This window comes from Lobosporangium transversale (assembly GCF_002105155.1).
Source record: "Lobosporangium transversale strain NRRL 3116 chromosome Unknown BCR41scaffold_16, whole genome shotgun sequence".
Taxonomy (NCBI): Eukaryota; Fungi; Mortierellomycota; class Mortierellomycetes; order Mortierellales; family Mortierellaceae; genus Lobosporangium; species Lobosporangium transversale.
Window position 1 is genome coordinate 160,694 of NW_019028994.1, and position 22,520 is coordinate 183,213.

The following is a 22,520-nucleotide window of genomic DNA, read 5'->3' on the forward strand; positions in this document are numbered from 1 at the left end:
CTTTCTCCGTCGATAGACTATGGCAATAGTTGATTTCCATTTGGAGTAATTTCAATGCCTTACCGTTTTTACTCAGCAATGACGCCAAGTTCCAGGTCGAATTTGTAAAAAAAAACCCCCGATCAGTCACGTGCAAAAGGGACAGAAAGAAATACATAGCCCGACAGACTTATTGATGGGGATCATGATCCATGTTGACTGGCTGGCTGAGTAAAAAAAAAATATAAAAAGACGTTATTCACCCACTCTCTTTCCATCTTTTTCATTCTTGCTCTAAACCTCTTTACTCTACTTCCTTACTCTCATTCTATTTTAATGTAAGCTATGCCTCCCTTTTACAGAAATACTCATTGCTGCGCTCTCATTCATTCTGGCAACACTTGTTTGTGAATCCCTTTACGACGACTTTGTAGATCTTCTCTTGTTACTTTACTTTATTTGTTTTATTTTATTTTATTATTTATTTCGCCTCTTATTTTTTTTTTTTTGTATTTCTCTTTCCATTTGGTTCCAAACTTTCATCATTCATTTTGATCATGTCCTTCGCAACCTCTGCGCTGTCTCGCATTCGACTGGCTGCAGTCTCTGGACGCACCAGACTTCTTTCCACACCATGGAATCGCTTGCCATACAGTGGTGGTGCTGCCACTTTTGGTGCGATCCCATCTGTGATTCACAGCGCAGCAGCAAAAGAAGAACCTAACCGCGACTCTACTACTGTTACTTCCACCTCCACTGACCCTTCTACTGATCATAAAGATAAAAAAAGAAGAATGTCTTCCTCTTCAACTTCAGCCATTATCGCATCTGCTTCCGCGATTCTAACTACTGCTTCCATTGCCTCTTCTTCGTCGCCTACAGATACAAGACATTTCTCGACCATGCCACCAGTTGCTCAGGAACCTCACCACTCCAAGGTCGTGATCATTGGATCGGGTCCTGCTGGACACACTGCTGCTGTGTACCTTGCTCGTGCTAACCTCAAGCCTGTCATGTTTGAGGGAATGATGGCCAATGGCTTTGCCCCTGGTGGACAGCTTACTACCACCACTGATGTTGAGAACTACCCTGGTATGTCTTATTAATTATTTATTTGGTTTTGGTTTTGGATTTGGATTTTTTTTTCTTTTCTTTTTTGAGCAGTTGGGTCAATGACGAAATTACACTTTCCCCTTTTGACCGCTGGGATCGGGATTGATCGGGATTGGGATGGGGATAAGCGTGGAAAGTGTAACCAGTCTGGCTCACTTTTTTTTTTACATATTTTAACAGAACTTTAAGAAGATGGCATGCAATGAAAAAGGAAGAGAGAGTTAAAAGTGGTCATTGTTGAGGAATCAAACTGAATGGTTAGACGGGCGATAAGGCAGGGGGCTGAATGGAACAGTAAGGAACAAAAATAAAGCTTTAATGGATAAAAACCGGGTCGTTACTAAAGAGCGTGCACGCGGAATATGAAATGGATTGGACAAATATATTTCTAGTGTGTACAACAGTATCATTGTGTAGTAATAGATAATGTTGGAATTTGTATAATTAATCTGATAACCATTTGTATTTATCTATCCTATTATATAACAATTAGGTTTCCCTGAGGGTATTATGGGTGGTGAGATGATGGACAAGTTCCGCGAGCAGTCTATTCGCTTCGGCACTGTCATCCACACTGAGACCATCGGCAAGGTTGACTTGACTTCTCAACCCTTCAAGCTCTGGCGTGAGGGTCAAGAGGGAAGTGAGCATCCTACTGACACTGCTAACTCTGTTATCATTGCCACTGGTGCCTCTGCTAAGCGTATGAACTTGCCTGGTGAGGAGACCTACTGGCAGGCTGGCATCTCCGCCTGCGCTGTCTGTGATGGTGCTGTCCCCATCTTCAGAAACAAGCCTCTTGCTGTTGTTGGTGGTGGTGATTCTGCTGCTGAGGAGGCCGTCTATTTGACCAAGTATGGTATGTATACTCACCGCACTCAACTTTTTTTTTTTTTTTTTCTCCTGACATGTGATGAGCTAAAACAAGCTCCTTTTGATCTTACTGACGAACATCACTTTTATCACTTTTTATCCCCTCTTTGAAAACAGCATCTCATGTCTATGTTCTTGTCCGTCGCGATAAGCTTCGTGCTTCCAAGGTCATGGCCAATCGTCTGTTGAGTCACCCCAAGGTTACTGTTTTGTTCAACACTGTCCCCGTTGAGGCCAAGGGCGATGGCAAACTTCTCAAGTCACTTGTCCTCCAGGACACTGTCACCAAAGAGACCCGCACAATGGATGCTAACGGTTTGTTCTATGCTATTGGTCATATCCCTGCCACCTCTCTCTTCAAGGGCCAGTTGGATTTGGATGAGGATGGCTACATCAAGACTATTCCTGGTTCGACCTTGACCAACATTCCTGGTGTCTTTGCTGCAGGAGATGTTCAAGACAAGCGTTATCGCCAGGCTGTTACCAGTGCTGGAACTGGATGCATGGCTGCTCTTGACTCTGAAAGATGGTTGGAGGAGCACTACCCTGATCAGCATTAAGCATTCGTTTTGAATAGTTTTCATTTTCCATGTAGATAGACAATAACCAATTTATCATCAATTAAAAAAGTTAAAAAAAAAGAAAAAAAAAAAAAAGACGCGTGTAGAATATACATGTAGAAGGATTGACCTTTGACTTGGCTTGGATCCGAAATTTATTTAAAGAGCTAACTGAACTAATCTTAATCGTGTGGGATGGATGCTACTGCACGTGCGCACGGTGTAACCTTGCACCATTCGTGCGCCACAAACACTGAGCATGGGATACGACAACAAATAAACAACTCCACAACTTTAGGTGGATTCAAAGAAAGACGAGAAGGAAGGAGAAAGAGGGAAGGAGAAGTGGGTGCGATGCCACTGCAAAAAAAAAAAAAAAAAAATTGTTGAAGAGTCTATGAGCCCAATTGGTCGCATAAGCAGCTTTTTCTTTTTCTTTTTCTTTTTCTTTTTCACAAGTGCTCAATGCGCGCGCGTAAAAAAGCTTCTTTTTCTCCTTCTTTCTCCTCCTTCCCCCTTCTCCTTTCCTCCTTTTTCTCTCCTTTTCTCTTTTTCATAAATTGAATTTGTTTTATTTCTCTAAACCTCCCTTACGACCTCCATCTTGTCATTTCTCATTCACTTCCTTCTCTGCTTAAACACACATTTGCATTCAACATTCAAACAAAGCTCAAAAGAGAAACCTTCAAAAAAAAAAAAAAAAAAAAAAAAATTTAAAATAAAAAAAAAAAAAAAAATGAATAGCGTCCAGCAGCCAAGTGATATCATGGCGGCCTCTTTTACGTCGCCTGTATTCGAAGTCAACGACCCCTGGGGCTCGACAGCGCCTAGAGGATTCGAGCCATTGGACGTCAGCACTGTTCTCTGTAAAAATAAATTTGTTTATTCTTTTACTTGCTTTAGTTGCCATGCTTTTAATCTTCAAGCTCTTTATTTAAACTCTGTCTGCCTTTTCCACCTTTTTTTTTTTATTTTTTTTATCATTGCGGTCGATGCTGTCCTGTCTGTGCCCTGTCTGCGTCCTGTCTGTCTAATTCATGTTTGTAATTGCATTACCGCACATCAAATATTTATCATTTCATAAAATACTTGCGAATGGTTTTTATAACATTCTTCCCCCCCCCAAAAAAATTGTGATACAATGGGATGATGGTCCTTTCAAATGGGGATTAAAAAAATGTGATGACTGCATTAGCGGGACTTCCTCTTCCAGGAATCTACACCACAGCGTTTGATCTGGCCCAGCCCGAGGGCGGGAAGATTACAATGTCGGCGTTGAATAAGATTCTAAGCGTCAGTGGTCTTCCTCATGCCACTATTGACAAGGTAATTAACACAAAAAAAAAAAAAAAAAAAAAAAAAAAAAGAGAAGAGTGAGAGGAAGCAAAATAATAGGTCGAGGACTTTTAAAAAAATGCAAACAGGAACAAATCGGCATGATTTTCATGCGAAAGAGATGAAAGAGGACAAGTGACGACAGCTTATAAAAGTAAGAGAATGGGAGAAAAAATAAAGGAAAGAAATATTCCCGTGGATATTCCGTAGATGAGGAAAAAAAAAAAAAAAAAAAAAAAAAAAAAAAGGTACAATACATTGCTATGCGTGGAAATATTTCCATTATTTAACCTCATTCCTTGGATATGCTGTTGCTCGGTCTTGCTGAACTTAGATCATGAATATTGTGGTCGCACCCACGCGATCAAGAATCACAAAAGGAGAATGCAGTGTTACACTGGCCTTAGTAGCCATGGCTCAGAAAAACATGGACCTTACCATCGAGAACTTGGCGATGCACCGGGAAGGTAAACAGGACCACTCAAAAAAAAAAAAAAAAAAAAAAAAAAAAAGAGACAGGCATGCAAGAAAGCAAAAGGAAAAATGGAGATTCATGTGCAAGCCAAGTGATGTCCTTGCCTTGTCAAGTTTTTTCTTTCTATGTTTTCCATCTGACTTTTGCCCATCTTTCTTGTTCAACTATTTTTCACCTTAACGCCCCAAGACTTGCCGATCCCTCATTTGCCAGGACTGGAACTCATTGATTTTGGGCACAATAATGATACAGATATCTATGCAACATCATCATCATTACCCCGACACCATCGTCCAATTCATGTCGGAACTAATGTGGCAGATCCTTGGAGAAATATGTCTTTTGTCTCCATATCTCCAAAGGGTAATGGAGGATACCCGCCAGCACCATCTTATCTAGCCTCACCTCCACTTCATTCGCTTGAACCTGAACCTCAAACCACATTAGATCCAGAAGTGACAAGGAAGGAAATGTACCAATGGTTCTTGAATGTTGATACTATTAGGATTAGCTTTGCACCAGAAAAAGAAGGCATATTTCTATTCAGGCACACCAATTATATTGTCGAATCGAAGGTTAGCTTGCATGGATAAATGGAGATATTGGTTTGGAGTGTGTGCCCATGAATTCCCCCGTTGACCTCATTATTACTGCTTGGCTTCAATGTAGAACCGCCAAACGACGGTCGTAAGACGGTACAGCGATTTTTGGTGGATGCTAGAAGTCCTGTCCAAGAGATTCCCATTCAGGATTTTGCCCAATCTCCCACCTAAGAGATTAGGAGGTAAATCGATAAACTTCAGCCCTCGATAGCATATGTCACTGGTTATACAAGCAGAATTACAGATACTAAACATCGGTCGGGAAACTTCAATGCATCTATAAATTGTGGACAGTAGCTGATGAGGCCTTCTTGGAGCGGAGACTACGTGGGCTCACGAGATTTATGAACGCACTAGTCAGACATCCAGTCCTGAGGAATGACCCACTTGTTGTGTCCTTCTTGACAGAGCCGGTGGTATGTAATGATAGGGAATAGACTGAACACACTCATACTGTGATGAAACATTACGTCGAATTGAATCTTTGACTTTTATTCTAAACGCCTCTTTTAAACAAATAGGAATTGGCATTATGGAGGAAGGAAGTGGTGATTTCAACAGAGGACGAGTTTACGACACGACTCCCTATCTCTCCAGCACTCGCAGAGCAAATCCCTCTGGCATTGGATCTGGAACTAGAAACCATCAAGAAGCGGCTACCTGCTTCAATAGAATACTACCGCAGCATGGTACATGTGTTTGACCGTATTCAAAAGAGAACGGAGGCCAATGCGGCCGACTATACCCGGCTCAGTCTTGCTCTGAAGTAAGCCCATTGGCCTGTAATGTTTTTGACTTTGTCAATAAGCGATATACCAATATAATCAAATATTGACATTGGCTCTTTTTACTAATTGCAGTGCGTTAGCGGATTGTGAGAGGAAATGTCATATTGATGATTGTTATAATTGTGGGCAATTAAGTCAAGGCTACAACAAGATTGGTTCTCATTTTAGTCAAACATCTGGGCTGTTGGAGGAACAGGCACATGCTACACAGCGTGGAATGGTAGAAAATCTGAAGAGACATCGTGACTTGCTGGTCTCTGTCCAAGAATTGCTACAGCGGCGGGACTATTCAAAAGAGGGTAGTCTTTCAGAGGTTTTGAGGAAGAGGATTGCCTCAAACGAAAACAAGCTCAAGTCATTAAAGAACTCGGCTGAAACTGCCGCAGCAGCTACTCCTAACTCGGGCTCTGGAAGCCCATCAGCTGTAGGTGATTCTGTGGGACTGTACGACGCACAAATCGAAAGGGTTACCAACAACATCAACTCTGTAAGTTGATTTAATACTTTTTTTTTTTTTTTTGCCTGGCCATCACTATTATTGCTGTAGTGCTTTTCCATTTTTATTAAGCATACTTTTATTATGATAATTACTATTATCATCGTTATCATTATTACTGTATCATTTTAGGATCGCGCTGAGCTTGAGATCCAAAACCAAAGAGCAATTTTGTTACAGCACACACTTTGGATGGAGATCACGTATTATCATAAGTGCCACGCACAGATCGCAACAATGTATCAGGCATTTGTTCATGGTCAAATGAAGACCTGCCAAAGTCTGTACGATAATTGGAAGGCGCTCTCACCAACTGTGCATGATCTACCTATGGAAGTCAATGGGTTCAACTAGCCCCACACTCCATGAGATGAACCAAGCGATAATTCTCTAAGATGAAAACACTCTTTCTCAATTATCTCAACCTTATCCCATTCCACCATTTGATCTGAAATAACCATTCATTCATCCTTGCACAGACCATTCACATATTTTTCACCAAAATACCATTTGTAAACGGAATACTTTGTGTATAACATTAAAAAAAGGCTCAAAATAGCATCATTTTCGAAAACTTGAAACACTATTGTTATTAATGATGGGTTATCGTCATGATTTGGGAGCCGCCTTGAAAAACCTTGAAATGCTGGTTAGACTGACTTCCTCTTTCTTGACCTTTTTGTTCTTGTCGAGCCCTGCTGTTGGCTTCCTACGCTTGGACCCATGGCTAGTGACAGAATTATCCTCAACTTGGTCACTGATATTTGTAGAGACCTTATATTTTTGAAGGAGCTGGAAAGTTTTATTAATTCCTGTGGGGATTGCTGCTGTGGCCAACTCCTCTGCTGTCAACCATGCTGTCTCAAGATTGGTGGTGACGTTGATGGGACTACTGTCATTATTACTTTTCTTGCCACCACTGTTGCCTCTGCCTTTGCTACTCGACTCTATGTTTTTGGTCCCTTTGCTTTTTTCTGCATCAGAGCTCTGGACCAGGACATGAGTTTGCATGTGAATCAAGATCCATTCTACGTGATATACTTTTCTAATATGAGAAAACAGATGTTGAACGCTCCCAAGATCACGCCTTTGAATCTCTTTGTCTGTATGATCCTCGATCCATCGTTGTTGAAGTGTCTCGATCAAATACTTGTGACTAGATTCGGAGCGTTGTTTGTAAGTGGAAAGTATTGATGTATCCGAGGGATCCTTGCTTTTACTACTGTTGTTGGCCCCATGATCCAGTTGTAATTGATCTTGCTCTACGGTTGGGAACTCCCACATCCCAGCCAGAAGGCCCTTATCAGGCCGTTTGACCAACAAAAATTCTGATATAGACTCTCCCGACTCAAGGCTGCGCACACGTTCCAAAATAGACACTGCACACTCTACAAGATTGAAAAAAAGCACTTTCATTTAATAAAGGAGACAATATGGGGGGTTTTTTTTTCTTCATCCTCAATCATCTGTGTTACCTTCATCTCTCGGGGCTTTCTTGATGGCTTTTCGTGGATATTGTGTCACTATTCCTTGATCTTTGCTCTCTACATCAGCCGCAGGCAAACATAATGTACATTCATCGCTATCGTCTTTTCCGACGATGGCTCCATCTTCTTCCTCTATCTGACGTTTCTGAGACGCGCCGATAGTTTCCTGACGATTCTTCTTCAAGTCCAGCATCTAAAACAGTAAGATATAAAGATATAGTTTCCTTTTTCTTTTTCTTTTTCCTTTTATTATCTCTGCAGTTCTTAGGCGCCCTTGCTTTATCAAAAATGAATTACCTCCGCATAAGCCCTACAACTTGTCCGCACAGGACATTTACCGCATTGAGGGTTCTGTGGCGTACAGATTACAGCACCAAGCTCCATTAGTCCTTGATTAAAACATCCCGGACGATCTTGATGCACTAATTCCTTGGCGATTTGCCTTGATATTAAAAATTAAAAAAATAAAAAAATAAAAAAAAAAAATCTCGATTTCTTTTTTTCCTTCTTCTTCCTCTTTTATCGATCTAAATATGAGGAGAAAGTATATAAACAGTCTACTTACCAGTGAAGATCAATAACCTTAGGGCTCTTTACATCTCCTCCAATGGCACGTAGCCGTGATAGCACACGTATCACATTACCATCCACGAGCTCTGCTGGTACATTGTATGCATGCGATGCGATTGCGCCTGCAGTATACCTCCCGATCCCTGGGATTTCCTTCTCTAGTACCACAGGGTCCCTATATGTGTTTTATATATATTGTGTGTCAACATCATAACAGTCAAACCATAACCCTTTAATCATAAAAGCAATCAACCTCTTTCCTTTCTTTCTTTCTTTCTTTCATTCTGTCTCTTTTTGATATAAAATCAATACCTTGGTAGTACACCGTTGAACTCTTTGACGACCTTCTGTGCTCCAGAATGCAGGCGTGAAGCACGAGAGTAATACCCCAGCCCTGTCCAAACCTTATTAACATCCTCAAGGTCTGCAGCAGCCAAATCATGTATAGTAGGCCATTTCTCCATCCATGTATTATAATATGGAATCACAGTGGCGACTTGAGTCTGCTGGCACATGATCTCCGACACCCAAACCTCATATGCGCGTTGACCAGGATGTTGCTTTTCATATTCTTGCATAGATAAAGCTTCCATTTCTGCCGCTACTGCCGCTGCTGCTGCCGGTAGTGTTGGTGTTGATGCTGCGGTAGTTGTGGTGGCTGTGGTGGTGACTGTTTTGTTTTCTGATGCTTCTGTTGGCTCTAATGTTTTAGGGGTCCAGAAATCACGCCGCCAAGGTAATTTCCGATGATAAATGTCATACCAGGCTAAGATATCATCATGAACTCGTTTCCGAGATTCATTTCCCAAAAAGCGATGATACTTGAAAGAATGTTTCCCATTAGAAAGACGGACCCGAGCAGCATCCGTTACTAGATCTTCCATGTCGGAGATATGGTCCGAGATCACTGCAGAAGAAGAAGAAGAAACTGCCGGTGATGTAAAAGTAGAGGTGGTTTTCTTCCGCGTTTTTGGCGTTGGCGTTGCTGTTGTTGATGCTGCTGTTGATGCTATTGTTGGTGCTGGCATTGTCCGTGATCGGCTAGACATTATCTCTGCAAATGCATTATGACCCTTGCTCTTCTTGTTACTATCGTTGTTGCTAATATCTTCAACCTGATTGCTGTCCTCCGCCTCAGTCTTGATAGCGAGCGCTGCTTTAGTAGCTGCTTTTCTTGCGGGCCTCATTTCGGCTTTAAATGATGTCTGATTCTTAAATTCCAACATTGTCTTTTAGCAAGATTTCTCAGGAGAGGGTTTTTATTGCGCCACTAATTTCTTTGTTTCCAAATTTGGTAAAGCAACGTCTGAAACATTTTTTTTTATCTAATGCCTTCTCTATGCTTTGGTGGAGATAAGCCCTTTCAGCATATCAAACGAATTGCCATCAGGCTGAAGTCTATGTTCTTCGTTTGGAATATCTCTACCCTGATCATCTACAGCAATTGTCCTCAACAACCCATAATCCAATGAGATACCTTGGATTCGCACTCGTTGATGAGGTGTCATTGTTGTCAGGGTCACAAACGCATTCGAGTGTAACCACCGCTTGTAATACAGCTCTTCTAGCTGTGCGAAACCCGTCCCATTGCCATGCAGGAACAAATTATACATCTCCTCCAACTTCACAAGGATATTGGCCAACAGCGATTCTTGTGTGAATAGTGCTAAATTCTTGCCTGTCACCCTATTATGATATCGAATCAGATGATTTATTGAAGTCGTTGGGTTCGGATTGGTTGTATTGACCCCACATCCTAGAATAATGCGAAAAGGATGATTAGTGGTTTGAAGTAACGTCCATTGAGCTTGGTCATGTATCTGCTAATCGACTTTATCCCTTCTTACCAATGACTAGTAAAAATTCAGATCCACTAAAGTTTGAGTTAACAAGAACTCCTCCAATCTTGACCATCTTGGGGAGGACACCCTGTTGCTGTTGCTGCTGCTCTTGTTCGTTCTCTTCTAAGGGCGCCTCTGCATAAATATCATTAGGCCACTTGAGCTTCAATGGAACACCCTCATATCCGGGCAATGAGCATACACTTTCCACAACGGCTAAAGCGACCAGATATTGCACAAAGACCGCAGAGGCATGACGTGCCTGTACAGGATGTCTTAACACCATCGAAAACTGCAGACATCCTGGTGGCGAAATCCAAGAATTACGGCCGCGTCCTCGCCCTGCTATCTGCGTCGTGGCATTACACACAAATCCATCGGGCAAGCGTTGGCAGAGCGCGAAATTCTTGTCCAGCATGGTCTGTGTAGACGTGACAACTTGGCCATACAGGAGCGAGTTGCCAAATTTGAAATTATTGAAACTACTCATTTTATTTTGCCCACGAACTGAATGCAGATGCTTAAAATAGTTGTCCATGTTGAAATAGGGCGTCAAGGAAGGCGCAGGTGGCTGCTCTGGGCAGAGAACAAGGTTCTTAATGATCTTCTCTTCACTCTCGCCTTCTGTTGCCTCTGAGAGGGTTGGTGTATGAACAGGAACTGTATGCTGTGGAGAAGCAATCAATTGAAAGGTGTCATTGGGCTCTTTAATCAATCCTTCAGGTGTAGCTAACCCTTTCAATATTTTAGTCAAATCTGCTGTATAATTTGAGTTGATTGAGGCCAGATACAACGATGACAGATCTGGGATCCCCTGGATGGCACCAGGAGGCAATACACCATTAGCGCTCGTATCGACTTGTTCGGCCATTGACGATGATGTATCCGCGGCATCTGGATGCGTTAACTTCAGCCCAAGCTTGGTAAGTAGACTCCTCAGCAGCGAGGTACGTTCTCTCTCGCTTTCAAGTAAACAGGTTACTACATTAGGCAATGGTCCATACTCGGGATTACCTGAATCCAGGTGAGCGGGATCATACTCTAGGTGAACACCAGTCAGCAGCGCCAGGCCATTCCCAACTTGACAGATAATTATTGCAGGTGCATTCACTCCATGGCTTTCCTCTCCGTTTCTCCCACTGTATCTTGCTAATACTTGTGTTCCGGGATACTTTTCGGCGTCCAAAAAACAACCTCCTCCATTAAAATATACTCGCGTACTGCTAAATCCCAACTTGTGAGTTGCAAGCAATTCTCTGTCCAATTGAATTTCTACCGCTTTGGCTCCTTGTTCCGAGTCGTAGACGAACCCAGGAACCACCACTCCGCGACACTCGCCCGCAAAGAACTTGAGCTCCCGTTCCCCTTGGACCTCAATAGGAGTACCGACCTGAAAAACGATATGATCAGATGCAAAGTATGCTCCCGCACAGATTCCACAGAATCGTCCACCACCCTGTACATATGCCTGGATCTTTTGGTTGATAGCACCATTGAGATCCTTGGTATAGGGGATATCGCGTCCTCCCGGGATAACTAGCAGTGCTGTGGACTCTTCCCAAGGCTCGGTCAGCAAACCTTTGGCATCGATCTTCATAACGTCGTAATGCTGCCCAACAAGACTGCGCAGTGAGCGAACTGTATGAGCAAGTGATATACGCGAGGTACCCTCGCCAGAGTAGACCAGGACATTCATGTTGAATTCTGATTGCAACAGATGTTTTTGTAAGATTAAACTGGGCGACCAAGAATGAGTGGAAAAAAAAAAAAAAAAAAAAAAAAGGAATTCAATGGGGATGTTGCTAGTGACTGCCTGTAAAAAACTACCACATTGCTCGTTTATGGATCAAATATCGTACAGAAAATTATATGCTCGACACTTTATCTTTTGTTCAACTTCTATAAATCTTTAAATTTTTTTTTTTTCATCTGTTGCTTGTCCTTTGGTTTAGTCAACAGACTCCTGTTCCAAAATGACATGCGATGATGATTCCTCGGTGGCATCATGCTGGAAGAAGTCTGACAGACGCAATGGGCGCACTTCATCCCGATCCAAGACTACTCCCTCAAGAGCCCCTTTCGTATCTGACCCCTTTGAACGCAGATACTCGCGCAGGGGCAGCATGGATGCATTCCTGCAAGCTTCCTTCAAATCGCTTCCTGAAAACCCAGCTGTCTTCTGTACCAGCTTTTTGAAGTCAAAGCTTGGATCGAGTTTAGTCGAAGAAAGCATCTAAAAAGCAATAATAAACATTACAAAGTATAAAAAGATCAGTAAGCCTAACTTGGACAACTCTTAATGAACCTGATCCGATAACCAATAATACGAATCATTTTACTTTTTTCCTTTCTTTTCTCTCTCTCTCTTTTTTTTTTTAAAAAAAAAAAAAAAAAAAAAAAAAAAGAGAGACGCATCAAGAAATGCTTACCAACTTTAAAATGTTCATGCGCTGCTCGTCTGAAGGCAATTTAATCGCAAACCGTTTTGGCATTCTCCTGAGAATAGCAGAGTCAATATCGTTTGGACGGTTGGTAGCTCCCAGAACAATGATCCTAGTGTCCTCGCCAGTTGTAAGACCATCCCACATGCTCATAAACTCGGCTTTCATCATGCTCGTGATTTCATGATCGTTACTCCTGCGTTCTCTCAAGAAAGAGTCGATTTCATCTATAAAGATAATGGCTGGTTGCATCTTGTGTGCAAGAGAGAACAAGGCTGCAACAAGTTTGTTGGATTCTCCAAACCACTTGTCAGTCAAAGTTGAAACGTGCATATTAATAAATGTTGCACCTGATTCCTTGGCGAGAGCCTTGGCCAGCATGGTCTTGCCACATCCCGGAGGTCCATACAACAATACTCCTTTAGGTGCGCCCAACAATCCAGAAGCGCTTGTGAACAACGCAGGGTGATTCAGGGGCAAAATAACACTCTCGCGTAGAGAACGGATAATCGGATCCAATCCACCAATCTCTATAAAAGTAAAGATCAAGTAAAAGCAGTAAAGCAGGAACAAATATTAATAAGGGAGAGGCGAGGTTACACTAAAGGTTACCCTAAACTGTGTTGATGCAACTCCCCACAGACGTAAGTCATTCCCTTTCATCCCTACATTAAAACCACAGTGCACTACTTACGATCAAAATCGACCTTGATGTCCTCTGGATGGATCACTTCTGAAGCAATCACTTGTTCATACTCATTAAGTTTAATATCGCGGTGCTTGTTGGTTTACGGCGAAATGGTGGAAATAAGAATACATGAAAATGAAAGATAGTAAGTACCAAAAGATTTTCTTTTTGATTTTTTGCTCAGACCATAATAGTATTCGTAAACTGAACTGTAGAAAAAGGATCTTCATACCCCGAGCCGATCCAGGACCTTGGCACTCTTTTCATGCGCATCCTTCTTCTTTGTCTTCAGTGGATCCATGGATGATATAATGTACTTGAACGCATAGTAAAACGCAGCCTGCGACAAGGCAAACAGTGCCACTAAATAGGTTCAAGAAGGAGACATAATTAGATTTGTGGGGGGGGGGGGGGGATTTTCTTCTCAAAGTGGCATAACGATAGACTTAGGATCCTAGAGTTTTATTGATATTTTAGGGTTTTGCCAATAGTTGAATTCAACTATGGGCGCTTTTTTACCCAAACTCAGAGGAATCCAGAATGGTAAAAAAAAAAAAAAAAGTGATGCATTTAACAAACTAGAGTTAAAACACTTCGACTGCAAGCGCTTGCGCATAAACAAGTTTGATTCCTGCGGATGCGTTGTCCGTTCCAAATGCTGATCGGACATGTTTATGTTTATAACTAAATGGGGTCGCTGTCCTGAATAGCAAACATTTATGAATCACTTACGGTCTGCAAGGTATTTTTTAGTTTGAGGCTGCATCACAATTTTTAGAAGGAAGTAAGGAACGATGCAAAGAATGTGAACAGAATGAGCAGAATGAGCAGAATGAGACAAAGACCCTTCTTATTTTTTAGCCAATTTGGGTCATTTACACGTGACAGCAACAGCAATGATGAAGGAAGGAATAAAAAGATGAACAAGTGCCTTTTTTATTGACAAATAATAAAAACAAGTGTATGTACAATCGATCGCTGCACAACACAACCAAGGGAACAAAAACCGTGTTTAAACGCTGAAGCGGTTCTTGCTCTGAACACCAGCGCGGTCAAAGGCGTTGAGATTCTTGTGGGCAACGATCTGGAAGGCGGTGGAGGATCCCTGGCGAGCGATGATGGTGGACCAAGCAAGGAAGATCTCCCAGGTGCGGAACCACCTCTTGCCATAAGTGGCAGTGATAGACTCCTGGTTAGACATCCAGTTGAGGTACCAGCGGTAGATAGTAGCAGAGTAATGGACTCCGATAGTGTCAATGTTGTTGATCTCGAAACCAGAGCACTCAAGTTGTTTGATAACCCAGTACAAGGGCATGGATGCATCGGCACCAGGGAAAACATACTTGGCCATAAAAAGACCCCAGATAAAGTCCTCGTATTGCCAGGTAGCACGAAGACCGGCGATCTGAACGAAGAAGAGACCATCATCGTGGAGCATTTCTCTGACCTGAAGCAAAAACTCGTTGAATCTGCGAATACCGACGTGCTCAGCCATTTCAAGACAGGTAATCTTGTCCCATTTTTCGTTGGGGATATCACGGTAGTCCACGCACTTGATGCGGGCTTGAGTTTCAGGGACACCAAACTCCTTGATGCGATTATTTCCGAATTCAGCCTGTTTGCGTGCGAGGGTGATTCCAGTCGAGTCAGTTCCATAGTTCTTGGCAGCATAAGCAGTGAGAGTACCCCAGCCGCATCCGATATCGAGATGGCGTTCACCCTTCTTGAGCTGCATCTTCTCGCAAACGAGCTTCATCTTGTTGTCCTGCAGTTCTTCGAGAGTTTCCTTCTTGTTAACATCAGACATGATGCCGGAGGTGTAGACCATGCGAGGACCAAGGAAAGCAGCATAGAAATCGTCACCTCTATCGTAGTGATCACGGACCTGATCCTCATCTTGCTTCTTTGAGTGCCAGATGACCTCAGGGATCCATTGGGTGACAAAGAATTTGGCCTGGCCAGCAGTCATTTTGAACACAGCCCAATCGTGGCGGTTCTCGAACAATTCGAGACAGTCCATGTTAATGTCGATCTATTGAAAAAAAGTCATTAAGGGATGTTAGAAATAACAACAAAAAAGTCCTACAGCTATGTGTACATGTAACAGGGAATACGTGCATGGGTCTGAAGAGCACAAGGTTTTCCTCAGCTGCCTCATTAGACTAGTCTAAACCGGTATTTTCAGTTTGTCGATGATCCGGTTCAGACTTTTTTGTCATGGGCGTGTGAACGAAAAGAAAAAGAGAAGGGAAGGGGAAGGGAAGGGGAAGCGAAGCGAAAAGAACACAGTCCTACACGAACTTCTTTCTCACACAGCATAAAACACCGACCGAAACAAAAACAGAGCTAAGAAAACTCTGTCTGATTCCTGCAATATTTGAATAAGCGATTGACAGTAAACACTAAAACTAAGATCGCTACAATTGCATTTCCTGCTCAGTAAGACTTGAAGTCTTCTCCCTCACTCTACTTATGATGATTGCAGTGAGCAAAGCTATGGCCAGAGCAGTAGTGACAGTATGAAAGCCCTCTATCTCAATAAGAATAAATAACAACAAAGGCCATCGCTTGGAAGCACGACAAGAAATTTCAGGAACACAAAAATAAAATAAGAGCAAGCCCGCGCGCTTTTTTACCAATGGCACGTTCCCCTCAGCGCATCGCCACGTTGTGAAATCTCAAGAAAAAGAAAATCATAACGAATAGAGAATGTAAGAGGAAAGGATGAAAATACTTTTTTTTTTTTTTTTTTTTCTTTTACCTTGCCGTCAAAGTAAGCCTCGAAGAAGGTCTCCATGGGAATTCTGTTCCTGCCCTTGTACTTCTGGAAAGCGGGGTCGATAATGGTCAAGTAGTCCTCAACCTTCTTGCCAGGGGTTTGTACGCGGTTGTTGAAGGGAAGAGCATACTTGGATCCATACACAAAGTAGGTGGCAAAGATGGGCAACGCAAGGAGAATGGTCAAAATAGGATAAGTCCAGAAAGGCAACTTTAGGATCGTGACGAGGACGAAGGGAACTCCGAAAATTGTTCCAGCAAGATAAAGGTTGTTGAATGACTCATTGCCAGCGACCTCGACAGGGTAATCTGCGTTCTTGATATTGGGGTAGTTGGTCTTTTTCCAGCTTGCGCCAGGCTTGACGGGGAGCGACATCTTTTTTTTTTTTTTTCAGATGAGAAATGAGATGAAGATTGTCACAAAAAAAAAAAAAAAAAAAAAAAAAAAAGAAAAGAAAAGAAAAGAAAAAAGAAGTGGTGAGGACAGGAAAAAAGACAAACTCCTTTTCATGTCTTCCGAACCAATTGATTTATACAGAATGCATTTGTTGAATAGATCCATCTCATCTCTTATGCCTCTTAATAACCCTCCTTTGAATGAAACCCACATCTGCAGCAAGGAATGCAACTATACGCCATTTATCACATGTTGAAACGCGCAACCTTTGGATCCATTCAAACTGGAACACCCTATAACGCGTCCTTGATGATAAAGTGCTTCCTTATGCTGATGATCACTTTCTTTTTTTTTTTTTTTTTTTTTTTTTTTTGATGTGTAACCAGCTCAAGATTAACACAGGTCTCTGTTTTCCTTCACGCTGACAGATCGATCGTTGGGTGGGACTCAAAAAAAGGAGGAATGAACAAGACAACAGAAGGTAATAAATCCTTTTTTTCGTGATAATCGACTGTTGACATGCAGCACACGTGCTAGAGTACATACCTTGTAAGAACTGAAGATGGGTTGTGACAAAGATGAAGTATAAAAAAAAAAAGAAAAGAAAAGAAAAAGAGAAAAGAAAAGAAGAAAAGGAGAGAAGAAAAGTTAGAAGAATGCAAAAAAGGAGACAGAAAAGAAAGACAGAAAAGAGAGACAAGAGTCTAGTTCCGGTCAACAGTCTCTGGACTAAACTCTGATTGATTTGTACTCAATGAAATACATCTCATCAACCAATTCTGGGCTGCCATTGCACCTGGTTAACCTTCTATTTTCCGCCTCCTTCATAGGAACAAGCGGTAAACCAAAAACCCAACTTGGACAAGTCGTCTTTTAACTGGTCAATGCCTGGACACCTTCATTTTCTTTTAATCTTTTCAAGTAGAATGCAGGTGAATCGAGACAAAACCAAAAGACTAGACAAACAAGGACGGCATATTCAAAAACCAGGTTCAATTCCTCTATCAAGTGGACACGATTGATTCGATCCACCTTATTCCTCTTCCTCTTCTTTTGTACCCCTTCATCTTTTTTTGTGTGCAAGTCGTAGTAGGACGAGAAATTAGAATAGAATCTCTATACAATCACTCTACTCTAATGCGTTCACATATTGAAAATGGGTGATTGAGACAAGGGCAAAGAGTTTTTAACCATAACGCGATCTTTTTTTTTTTTTTTTTTTTTTTTCTTTCCTCGAAAGCAAAAGTAAAAAAAAAAGAGCCCATGTTAATCAGAAATAAGCTATTCTTTGGAAAGACACAATATTTCTTGGATGATCGACCTCTTCTCCCTCTATAGCCTCCTTTTTTTTGTTTTTTTTTTTTTGCTTACCATAATTGATTAAGAGAGAAAGTCAGGGACATAAATATTCGTCACGTTTTTGAATTGAATAAAATACTTTCATTTTTAAACACAAAAAACAACACGTACAAACTCAAAATTTTAATTTTTTCGGAAGCGTTTTCTGTTATCAACAAGACGCTCCTCCTCAGACTCGCATTCCTCTTCAAAATTGAAGACGCTACCAATACCTTGACAAAGGTCCACTACCTCAGGCTCCAGGATAACAGCCTCGATGTGCTCTTGGTTAATTACTCTATCAAGTTCTGTATCCCACTCACTGCTGTCGACTATAATCATGTCGCCAAAATCCTCAGTAATCTCCTCTTCATCAAAGACCTCTTGGTAAACCTCCCCGCTCATATTCTCTTGTACGCGACCCCTGTCATTATATATATAATAGTATCTCATACCATTGTCATAGGTACCATGTCCGTATGTGTGTCACCTTTCTTCATTGAAAATCCGACGAGAAATAAAGAAATAAACTAAATAAAAGATCCCTCTGCCCTGCAACTCTGATCTACATCTACTTCTCGAGCCAAAAGGGTGGTGTGGGTGGGACATTCGTCCATGGTACTTATGACAATGTGAATAGGTCGTCCTTCGTAGACCAATTCAGTAGACCAATTTTTACAGACTAAGGGTAATCAAGACTTCAAAAAAGGAAATACAATGGACACAACATTCAAAAAATGAATTTATGGTGGAAGTGGGATTTGAACCCACGCCTCTCTCGAGACCGCAACTTGAGTGCGGCGCCTTAGACCAACTCGGCCATCCCACCGTTATACAAAATTCTCTTGAATAGATAAATTATATAAACGTATAACCATCTATGAGCTCTGTCACGTGTATACATTTAGGATTAGGTTGTAAATTGGTCAACCTGATAATAATAAGGGTGGATTAGTAACTGGACGTGATTGAGCGGCTAGGTGGAATGAAGTTTTTGATGACTATGGATAGCGAGCGGATAATTTGTCGCGCTGCGCAACAGGCCACGGCGGAAAGGTGGACTTTGAGTACCAACCACGGTGGTCAGGGTTTATGAAATCATGGATGCAGCGGCTTTCGCCGTTTGTGCAGTAATAGCTGTTTATTGACTATAGTTTCTGGAGCATTTTGTTCATAGAATGTAGAAAATAAATCCCATGACCCTGAGGGTCCTTGTTATCAAAAAAAAAAAAAAAAAAAAAAAAAGCCTAGAGGTGATCAACATCTCTCTGAGTGTCGCTCAGAACGGGCCCTGAAACAACGGCCGAACGCTAGAAGAAACTGTCATTAATCTCCACCACCTCCGTTCTCTATCGGCGATTGAGAAAGACCCTTAATGGTTAAATTTGTCAAAGACATTTCTAGTAATAATTAAGAAAAAAAGGGAGGTTTAAAAAAAAAAAAAAAAAAAAAAAAAACCAGAAGTGGTTTGTGAATAAGGATGTCGTTCAGTGACAGCACGTTGATGCGATTATTGGCACCCGCTTTTGTTACGCCCCTTGTAAAAGAGCAACTCATTTATAAAGTCCAAGTCTACGGAAAAAAAAAAAAAAAAAAAAAAAAAAAAAGCAAACCCAATCCTAGTGATTAAACCCGTCGATGGATTCTCTCCTATGATTGGCTCTTTGAGTTTTAATTTAATCCAATGTGAAGGCTTTGTTGCCTTGCGCGGATATGTAGAGCTTCAGGGTCTAGCCAATCATGCGGATCTGTTCTAACACGCTTTCGCTACCCGAGTCATCTTATTTCTGGGATGAAACGCTTTTTAAAGACTAGCATTTGTGATGGATCGATGGACAGTGGAGTCATTGCTTGATGCGCCCTCAGAGTTCGGCCAGGTTGGAGTCAGCTAAGGCATACTATTGATGCATCACCTTCAAGTCATAATCTCAAGACAAATTAGGGGAATTCTGGTACCTAGGTCGGTCAACTCAATCCTTACGATCGTAGATGGCATCATTATAAAAAAAAATAAAATAAAAAAAAAAAAGAAAGAAAGCTTGTGGCTCTGTGTAGCAGCATACAAAATGTCAGAACATGAACCTTGTACACAAAAAGTCAAATAAGAAACTTCCTATAGATCAAGGGATATGGGTCGTATGGTGACGGAACGGCGGATGCAAACAAATCCTAATGATCTCATGGGCACTCGCTACTGCAAAAAAAAAAAAAAAAAAAAAAAAAAAAACTATTCCGACACGCTTCTACATGTTTACTTTCTCTAATATATATACACACCATTCCCCGTCTTTCTTTCTTTTTCTTCTTCCTGCTCCTGCTCCTGCATCTCACTCCTACTATTCCTTTTCCCTCTTCTTTTTCTTTCAAAGAGGCACGCAAAGTAAATTAGCATGTAAGTATACATTAAACAGCTTTTCGTTGCTATCCACCCATACCTTGTCAAATCTTCACATATGCGAATCTCCACGCATTCACTGGCTCAAGCTTCACTCATAATCTGTTCCTAATCCTAATCCTACATCCAATACATTATATCTCTAAACAGCAGCCCAAGCTAAAAAAAAAGAAAAAAAGAAAAAGAAACATAATTTACGCGAGCATCTTAATTCAAAATGTTGCGATTGAATTCCCTCATTACCCTGGCGCTTGTGTGCCTTCAAGCCGCCAACTTGCACCAGATTATTGCCAGGCCTGTCACTAGTGCTGTCAGCAACCGCATTGTGGCTATTGGTGATCTCCATAGTGATTATCCTCAGACATTGAATGCTCTTCGTCTAGCTAACCTCATTGACAGCAGCAACAACTGGTCTGGAGGATCAGACACCTTGGTCCAAATAGTAAGTGATCTTGGCTTTTGTCAATAGATTGGTCCAAGACTGTAATACTGAGGTGCAACTTCTATAATGTTTTTCTAATCCTCAATATGCCATTATTGATATCACTACTCATTTCCTCAGGGCGACTTAGTTGATCGGGGCTCAGGCACAATCCCAATCTACCAACTGTTTCAGAAGCTCCGCCAGCAAGCCAAGGATGCCGGCGGTGAGGTAACCCAGTTTAATCTAATTGCAATTATCCTTTGTTTACTCTCGTACGCGCGCTTTGTTCGCGATGGCTCTAATACACTAGGCTTGTACCTGAAGACATCCAAACAATATTTGTTTACTAACCATTTGTTCCATCATGGTAAAATACGCGATCTGATAGGTTGTCAATCTCTACGGAAAGTATGTGCAGGTGCTCTGACGCGCGACTTGATTTGCTGCTCTTATATTGACTCGAGTTCACACGAAGAGCAATTTGCTCTTAGTGGCTCCTTACTAAATTTTGTGTCCCAATCTTTTCCTTGTTTTCTTCCCTTGACTAACATGCATGACAAATCGACGTCCAATCCAATGATGTTGCTTTAGCCACGAGCTCATGAACATTGCTGGGGACTGGCGCTACGTTACCCAAGAGGACATTGATTCGTTCGGAGGATCGGCCAAAAGAAAGGCAGCTTGGGACATCCGTACAGGCTGGCTTGGCCAGTTCGTCTTTAACAGCTTCAATATCTCCCACATCCAGCACGGGCACACTCTTTTCAGCCATGCTGACATGCATCCTGACTGGGCCCGTCTTGGTGTCGACACCCTGAATCAACAGGCCCATGACGCTTTGTCGAAGGGTAAATATGACGCACCCATCTTCAAGACAAACGGTAAGCTGAACTTTCATATTTGTAGATACAATTCAAGTTTGGTTTATTCACTTTCGCATAGTGCAACCAAATATGCCTCTCTATTCAAGTATCTATAACAACCGTCCATTCACGTTTGCCGCTTGTTTCCTTGTTTCATGACATGTAGGTCCTATTTGGAACCGTGAACTCGCTAAGCAAGAGGATGGCGCAGCTGCTACTTGCGAAACCATTGAGAGTATCAAGAAGACCCTAGGTGTAAGTGACCTCAAACCTACTTCTTACACCAATTGTATCACTTCTTCGAAGTGATACTAGCGATTGATCATACTAAGTTGACGGATGGATGTGCCATTAATGCATGGGTAAAATTGTATATTTTTAGGTTAACCGTCTCGTCTCTGGACACACTGTCCAAAAGACTGGCAAGATTCTCTCCCTTTGCAAGGGCTCTTACTTTGTGATTGATGTCGGCATCTCCAACTACTATGGTAAAGCTACATTTGAATAATTATCCATTAAATCGCCTATAAATGCTGTGCCATGGCCTGACTAGATCCTTTGTCCATCTTATACTATTAGACGGAAACCTGGCTGCATTGGAGATCCTTGAGCATAGCGATGGTACCCAGACTGTGAATGCTCTCTACCCTGATGGCAAGCGCCAGCTCTCTAGCTAGAGCTTTTAGTAACTAAAGCATTGCTTATCTGTTACTTTACAAGGACGAGATATTGTAATTAGGATACGAGCGTCCCATGCTTGTTAAATGGTTGTTAAATAGATTGAATATATATATGTAACAAACAAGAGTTGAAAAAATAAAAAATGCTTTCCGAGGATGGCCATGCCAAGAAAGAGTTACCTGGGGAAATAAATAAATAAATAAAAAAAAAAATCAAGCTTTTTTACTGTCTATTATATACCTTGTTCATGAGGACTTTATGAAATAATATTGCAAAATTACATCCGCTGAACACGTTGTATTTGAATTGGTAATCTTTGATCAATCTACTTGGTACTGTTGTTGTTGTCAACAGTATCCTTCTCTCTAAATCATTGCCTCTAAAGTCGTTTCTACT

General features: G+C 41.6%; 7 protein-coding genes and 1 non-coding gene across 8 annotated transcripts; 3 read left to right on the forward strand and 5 right to left on the reverse strand.

The window, feature by feature from the left end:
- Nucleotides 1–475: 475 nt before the first annotated feature.
- Nucleotides 476–2,605, forward strand: BCR41DRAFT_352513 (hypothetical protein). The gene is made up of 3 exons (XM_022023964.1): nucleotides 476–1,071; nucleotides 1,586–1,951; nucleotides 2,083–2,605. The coding sequence occupies exons 1-3, from the start codon at nucleotides 537–539 to the stop codon at nucleotides 2,523–2,525; spliced, it is 1,344 nt and encodes a 447-aa protein (XP_021881832.1). The 5' UTR covers nucleotides 476–536; the 3' UTR covers nucleotides 2,526–2,605.
- Nucleotides 2,606–3,707: 1,102 nt separating this feature from the next.
- On the forward strand, nucleotides 3,708–6,575 carry BCR41DRAFT_304804 (hypothetical protein; the record flags this gene model as incomplete). The annotated part of the gene is made up of 9 exons (XM_022020769.1): nucleotides 3,708–3,851; nucleotides 4,195–4,327; nucleotides 4,588–4,910; nucleotides 5,005–5,119; nucleotides 5,232–5,353; nucleotides 5,459–5,703; nucleotides 5,798–6,079; nucleotides 6,140–6,212; nucleotides 6,354–6,575. The coding sequence occupies 9 exons, from the start codon at nucleotides 3,708–3,710 to the stop codon at nucleotides 6,573–6,575; spliced, it is 1,659 nt and encodes a 552-aa protein (XP_021881833.1).
- Nucleotides 6,576–7,490: 915 nt separating this feature from the next.
- On the reverse strand, nucleotides 7,491–9,162 carry BCR41DRAFT_304857 (DNA glycosylase; the record flags this gene model as incomplete). The annotated part of the gene is made up of 6 exons (XM_022020770.1): nucleotides 7,491–7,609; nucleotides 7,697–7,853; nucleotides 8,006–8,150; nucleotides 8,274–8,453; nucleotides 8,591–8,873; nucleotides 9,006–9,162. Coding segments are annotated over 6 exons (1,041 nt in total), but the record flags the coding sequence as incomplete, so codon positions are not given.
- Nucleotides 9,163–9,522: 360 nt separating this feature from the next.
- Nucleotides 9,523–11,877, reverse strand: BCR41DRAFT_380815 (biotin-protein ligase). Its single transcript, XM_022027278.1, has 2 exons — nucleotides 10,126–11,877; nucleotides 9,523–10,034 (listed from the first exon to the last, which is right to left on the reverse strand). The coding sequence occupies exons 1-2, from the start codon at nucleotides 11,813–11,815 to the stop codon at nucleotides 9,616–9,618; spliced, it is 2,109 nt and encodes a 702-aa protein (XP_021881835.1). The 5' UTR covers nucleotides 11,816–11,877; the 3' UTR covers nucleotides 9,523–9,615.
- A 57-nt stretch (nucleotides 11,878–11,934) lies between these two features.
- Nucleotides 11,935–14,063, reverse strand: BCR41DRAFT_380816 (P-loop containing nucleoside triphosphate hydrolase protein). The gene is made up of 5 exons (XM_022027279.1): nucleotides 13,981–14,063; nucleotides 13,481–13,611; nucleotides 13,255–13,339; nucleotides 12,549–13,090; nucleotides 11,935–12,352 (listed from the first exon to the last, which is right to left on the reverse strand). Exons 1-5 carry the CDS (start codon nucleotides 14,012–14,014, stop codon nucleotides 12,068–12,070), a joined length of 1,077 nt encoding a protein of 358 aa, XP_021881836.1. The 5' UTR covers nucleotides 14,015–14,063; the 3' UTR covers nucleotides 11,935–12,067.
- A 197-nt stretch (nucleotides 14,064–14,260) lies between these two features.
- On the reverse strand, nucleotides 14,261–16,418 carry BCR41DRAFT_380817 (Mycolic acid cyclopropane synthetase-domain-containing protein; the record flags this gene model as incomplete). Its single annotated transcript, XM_022027280.1, has 2 exons — nucleotides 16,010–16,418; nucleotides 14,261–15,280 (listed from the first exon to the last, which is right to left on the reverse strand). Exons 1-2 carry the CDS (start codon nucleotides 16,400–16,402, stop codon nucleotides 14,261–14,263), a joined length of 1,413 nt encoding a protein of 470 aa, XP_021881837.1. The 5' UTR covers nucleotides 16,403–16,418.
- A 2,089-nt stretch (nucleotides 16,419–18,507) lies between these two features.
- Nucleotides 18,508–18,590, reverse strand: BCR41DRAFT_t63. The gene has a single exon. It is a non-coding gene; the product is annotated as a tRNA-Leu (tRNA).
- Nucleotides 18,591–20,080: 1,490 nt separating this feature from the next.
- Nucleotides 20,081–22,303, forward strand: BCR41DRAFT_321907 (Metallo-dependent phosphatase-like protein). The gene is made up of 8 exons (XM_022021455.1): nucleotides 20,081–20,153; nucleotides 20,307–20,598; nucleotides 20,719–20,808; nucleotides 20,969–20,988; nucleotides 21,172–21,461; nucleotides 21,610–21,698; nucleotides 21,826–21,931; nucleotides 22,023–22,303. Exons 2-8 carry the CDS (start codon nucleotides 20,374–20,376, stop codon nucleotides 22,118–22,120), a joined length of 918 nt encoding a protein of 305 aa, XP_021881838.1. The 5' UTR covers nucleotides 20,081–20,153; nucleotides 20,307–20,373; the 3' UTR covers nucleotides 22,121–22,303.
- The last annotated feature ends 217 nt before the right edge of the window (nucleotides 22,304–22,520 follow it).

Coding starts and splice junctions, on each gene's coding strand:
- BCR41DRAFT_321907 (XM_022021455.1), top strand. CDS start 20,374: ATGTTGCGATTGAATTCCCTCATTACCCTGGCGCTTGTGTGCCTTCAA. Junction 20,599..20,718: donor CAGACACCTTGGTCCAAATA/GTAAGTGATCTT, acceptor TCATTTCCTCAG/GGCGACTTAGTTGATCGGGG. Junction 21,699..21,825: donor GTATCAAGAAGACCCTAGGT/GTAAGTGACCTC, acceptor GTATATTTTTAG/GTTAACCGTCTCGTCTCTGG.
- BCR41DRAFT_380816 (XM_022027279.1), bottom strand. CDS start 14,014: ATGCAGCCTCAAACTAAAAAATACCTTGCAGACC. Junction 13,612..13,980: donor TAAAAAATACCTTGCAGACC/GTAAGTGATTCA, acceptor GAACCTATTTAG/TGGCACTGTTTGCCTTGTCG. Junction 13,340..13,480: donor AGGTCCTGGATCGGCTCGGG/GTATGAAGATCC, acceptor TAAACCAACAAG/CACCGCGATATTAAACTTAA.
- BCR41DRAFT_352513 (XM_022023964.1), top strand. CDS start 537: ATGTCCTTCGCAACCTCTGCGCTGTCTCGCATTCGACTGGCTGCAGTC. Junction 1,072..1,585: donor TGATGTTGAGAACTACCCTG/GTATGTCTTATT, acceptor TATAACAATTAG/GTTTCCCTGAGGGTATTATG. Junction 1,952..2,082: donor CGTCTATTTGACCAAGTATG/GTATGTATACTC, acceptor CTTTGAAAACAG/CATCTCATGTCTATGTTCTT.
- BCR41DRAFT_380815 (XM_022027278.1), bottom strand. CDS start 11,815: ATGAATGTCCTGGTCTACTCTGGCGAGGGTACCTCGCGTATATCACTT. Junction 10,035..10,125: donor TGAATTTTTACTAGTCATTG/GTAAGAAGGGAT, acceptor GCATTATTCTAG/GATGTGGGGTCAATACAACC.